Source organism: Pterocles gutturalis, unplaced genomic scaffold (assembly GCF_000699245.1).
Source record: "Pterocles gutturalis isolate BGI_N339 unplaced genomic scaffold, ASM69924v1 scaffold20142, whole genome shotgun sequence".
Taxonomy (NCBI): Eukaryota; Metazoa; Chordata; class Aves; order Pterocliformes; family Pteroclidae; genus Pterocles; species Pterocles gutturalis.
Genome location: NW_010108652.1, coordinates 3,381 through 8,412, shown reverse-complemented (window position 1 = coordinate 8,412; position 5,032 = coordinate 3,381). Strand labels below are relative to the sequence as shown.

Here is a 5,032-nt window from a genome sequence, read left to right as displayed (position 1 = left end):
GGGATTACTAAAGTTAGTCCCACTTTTATTTCATTTATACACATGGGATAATTTTTATACACAACAAAAACGGTAAGAAGCTTAACTGGTTTCATGGTTTCCAAAGCAGGAAATATGACCGGTCAACCAGTATATGACTGCTATACCAGAATTCATTCTTAGGTTCCTGCTTGAGTATGAAGAGTGCATATTCAAGAAATTGGTCCCAGAACCCTTTTCAAGTATGGTATCAGATCTAGATTTACTGGGCCAACATCATCAGGGAGGGAAAAGTCCTGCAATACCTTCCCCTGGGGAAGCCGTGCCAATAGCTGTCTCCTGAGCAGTCCCTGGACCTAACCGGATCTCTTTGACAATGACAGAAAATGCTAGTCTGCCACCCTCCTTCTTCCCTATCATTCACAAACTGAATCACAAGCATCACATCAGCCTCTATCATAAGTAGGTAAGTTAGTATCTGCAAGTACAGTATGAAAGATGACTGCATTCTAGGCAGTTCATGAATCCTTTCATAGCTAACACGAAAGTTGCATGCTCCCTCTAACAGGTATCTGAGTAAGACACTTGTAAAACCATTTTCAAAAAGTTTTTACATATTATAAAGAGGAAGCAAGAATTCTAGATCTCCCCAAACAAAACACAGCTGTCTTAGCACATGTTAAACACACAAAAATGGCAAGATCTTTCCTTGAGCCGACATACTAGCTTGGCCTTAGCAGTTTTAAACACAAACTTCTTTCAAAAAACACACCACCAGTCTCCTGAATTCAGTTTGGTTCTCTGCTCATTCCTATGTATATTCTTCCTCCTCAACCTTCCTCAACTCTTGTTCTGGCTCAAAACCTTTACTATTTGTATCAAACTCTGCAGACCCAGCAGCAGAATATCCTGATGCTTTTTCCTAGCAATATATCTCTAAGATCTAATTCTATACTGGATTTCCAGTGAGGCCCATCTTACTTCTTTACCTGTGGTTATTCCCATTATCTTCTCTCAAACCCCCCAATAAGTCACGAAACATAACATTGCATTAAGAACAAGACCTTACATTGATTCAAGTATTTCACCTCAACCATCGCAGATTTTCTGACCACTATTCCTAAAGTCTTTAAAGTACACTCATGTCCCTCTCCCACTTAAACCTCTTATCTGTCTTCAAATCTTTGCAGGATGTTACTTCTTCATTTTATTATTGTATTGTATTATTTATTATTGTATGTCTTTTATTTTTATTACTGTACGAAAGAAAAAAAGGGCATGGTCGTTGTTTATGCATCTTTAAATGACCAGTTTTGAAACTGTCCTTACGAAGACGTTTCATACATGAATGGTTTGTCTGCCTCCAGTCATTTTATAAAAGGTATCCATTTAATGGCACCATTATCATGCCACTTAAAGTGCCTTATGTAAAATTCCTGGATTAGCTCATTGGCCTTTCATCTCAGGCAACCCAAATGCAAAACTGAAAAATTACTTCCACGCTCTTAGCCTTTGCAGCCAGACATTACTAATTCTCAGTACAATTTGGCTTAAGTGACCATTTTTCCTGGGGGGAGGGGCGAGCGTTGATTAAAGCAGCATGTGATTTCAGGCCAGAAAAATAGACGGAATAAAAATGCAAGAGAATCTTGAAATTTGCATGCTTATACCAGTCCTAGATTTGAACAATCTAAACTACATCCTCATTTTCTAATCAATATTTCTGACATTTAACAGACACTATCCAATCTCTTCAAGAATCACTGGAAATTGTTCAGCCACAATACACACCACCTACGTAGACAAGGCTTTTTAACATCGTGAGACCTACTATGCTATGAAGTTCCCAGCTGCTGAGGAAAAAAACAACTCTCAGTTTATACACTTTGCATCCAACATCAGGTGCAGAAGTACTCTTCTACTTATCACATAACAAGCCTAGCAGACTTGTGGGTGTTTCTCTTAAATAAATGATTGGTCTTTAACTGACTGTAAAACAATGTTGTAAATGCATTATGACCATTTAAATCTAATTTCTTAAAAACAGTTTTAGAAGAGTACAAAGTTATTCATACAAGACATTTATTCTAACTGTGTTGGACTAATTATATGTCTAGGCTATATACACACTATAAATCTGGTTTTAATAACATTCAATATGCATAATTCTCCATGTTTATTAAGCAAGTAATTTTTCTGCCTGTGCTAAAAGACCCCTTGTAATCTAAATGAGACCCTGTAGCATTAGTTAAAAAAATATTACTTAAGAATAAAATACATCAACTGTGATAAGTACTTCATATCAGATTTTAAAACAGAAAGAAGTATGAAATAATTTTGGACAAAGCATATTAGATATTTATAATGAAAATGAGAAAAAAACCATGTATTCAGGAAACTGGCAGAACAGCCAGATTAGCACACTGATAATGCAAAATTTTACCTTTTGTGAGGAAAAATAAAAAAAAGAAAAAGAAAAAAACACTTGCCATTTTTGCAGCACCATAATTAAACAAAACTTCTTATGGAATTACCCATTCCATTAATTTAAGAAATAAGGATTGGGGATGATCAGTATCCTAAAATAATACTTTATGAGCTAATGCTTAAGTTTCTCTTGACTATGGGTATCACTACAGAAATAACAAAAGCACCTTCTGAACAGAGAGAAGAGAAAATGTCATGAGGAATTATACATACATAGATACAAACACCACAAGCATAAACAGGACTACTAAACTTGGCATGCAGTGAGCCCTTGGTGAGGACACATGCCTTTGAGAATTTTTGCAACTGTGTGTAACACAATACTTACCTACCTAAGGCAACATCCTGTGCTTCCCCTTCCTACTTCCATTATTTTTATTTTGGGCTTATGTATTGGGTCTGGCTGAGATGGACAGATAAAGAGAAGTAAAGCCAATAATTCTTGACAGCTAATTTGATAGTGGTGTGAAAATATGAGTGTTCTAAAATACGAGAGAATGCACAGAAAATTATCTTACTCACCGTGCATTTGTCAAAAAAGAAAAACCCTTAAGTCTCTTCAGAGAACGATGATCACCTCTCAACAGTAAAAAAATAAAAGCAATCCATTAAAATATACAGTACAGATAAAACGGAGTTTGCTAGCCTTCTGAATGTTGGAGTGTGCAAAGTTACAGATCTCTCCCTTCCCACATAGCACCAAGTACTGCTGTGTGCATACCAGAGGAGTCCAACACCACTACATGCTGCAAGAACAAAGACCCTCACCTCCTAACCAAATAACAAATAACCAAAGAACAGCCAAAAATAAAATAACTATGACAACTGAAGACTTGAGACTCGGTGGGCTGTTGAGGAAGGAGAGGACACCACAGGATTCAGAGGATGAGAGCTGAGAAGTTAAACTTAAACCACAATTTTTGAAAGAGTATTTTTGAGGAGTGTAACAAAGATACTCTACATTGTTAGGACAAAACTGTGTAAGAGCGTATCTTGCACACATCTAAATCTGGAAGGGAAGCTACTATACTAGAAAAGTAGTATATAATCATGTAATTAAGACAGTAGTATAATCTAATCTGCACCAATCAATCACACTAAAATTGTATGTTCATAGGCTTCCCCTCCAACTCAAATCTGAAATACCATATATCCCAAATCAGTAAGAGCTATGTGTTCATGCACTACTTTAGACCCAGTGGACTTATGTTGTAAGAAGTATATGCTGTGTCCTGAGTAAATTGCTCATGAGACCATTTAATGGTATAGCAATATTTAAGTGAATTTCATTTTTCGCACTGCTGCTATAATAAAAGATTCTGAGAAACAGAAGAGTCTATTAACAGTGATTCAGGCACATTACACAGCAATGAATTTTTGAAAAATACCGACACATTTACAGAATAAATCGAACTAATGAATTACTTACAGTTTGTTTGAACCAGCTTCTTATAAGTCAATATATCTGGCTTAGCAGAGAGTCATATTTCCATACTTCACTTCCATGTGTATTTTTAACTTCATAGATACTCCCAATGCACAGAGTTACACTAGGCAATCCTAGTGTACACAGGTCTAATGATTTTGCATTGCTTCCACCTTTTAGTGAGATAACACAAAAAGTCAACCTACAGTGGCTACAGAGAAACACTGTACAGTGTTACCCTGATTCCCAAAATACAAGGCAGACCATCCATTATTATGGTGTTAGCCAGAGAGGGTGACGAAAATATATGTTGTGTTTAAGCTGATACAAAGCCTGTGGAAGTGAACTCCACTAAACCTCCATTAGGAACAGTAGCATAGCATTTTACAGAGGCATATTTTAATATTCTGAAATGCAACGATTATACTTTATATTTAAAAACTACATTAATCTGTAAGCAAAATCAACTTATTGCACAAGATACAGAATTACAGTAACAGAGAAAAAAGCACAGTAACAAATATTCCATTATGTACACATATGTATTTATGTCTATTATGTAAACATACATTTCACGTAATGAAATAAAAAAATCTACATTTATCAGAAAACAAAAATTCTTATCACAATAAATTAAAAAATAAGTGAAAAATTAAATATAGCCCTGTTTATTTAAAACATTGTTTATTTACACTAAGCAAATGTATTACCAACCCATACGAAAGTCAGAATTACAAGACTGAATTAATGCCATACCCATTTCTGCAGGGTTACTGGCATAACTGCAGGCAATGTTACTCTTCTTGAAGACAAACTCATGTCTTCTTTCCACAGAACTTGCCAACCTTCAATCCAGGTGATAACATGAAGCAGAACAAAGTAGTTAGACACATTCCCTGAAGCCTAACTTCTCATACACCAAATACTGGAGAGTTGGTGCAAAGAAAAGACTAAAGGATGTAGTAAATGCCACCCAGCTTATGTGAATCCAGTCCTACTCAAAGTCAATTACAGAAGACATTGGGACAATTGGCAATTAACCAACCAAAGAGCTTGAAAACTTGTCTTCTGCCCTTGGAAAGGCCTGATATCTCTGGCTATAAAAATAAGCAGAACAACATGCATTTCTAACACTCCGAA

General features: G+C 35.8%; 1 protein-coding gene across 1 annotated transcript in view; it reads right to left on the bottom strand.

The window, feature by feature from the left end:
- GRB14 (growth factor receptor-bound protein 14) overlaps window positions 1–4,711 on the bottom strand; it is a 46,730-nt gene extending 42,019 nt beyond the window's left edge. Inside the window, exon 1 of the mRNA XM_010072721.1 lies at window positions 4,649–4,711. Within this exon, the coding sequence (XP_010071023.1) occupies window positions 4,649–4,711 (63 nt within the window). The remainder of the gene's footprint in view (window positions 1–4,648) is intronic.
- Between the last annotated feature and the right edge of the window lie 321 nt (window positions 4,712–5,032).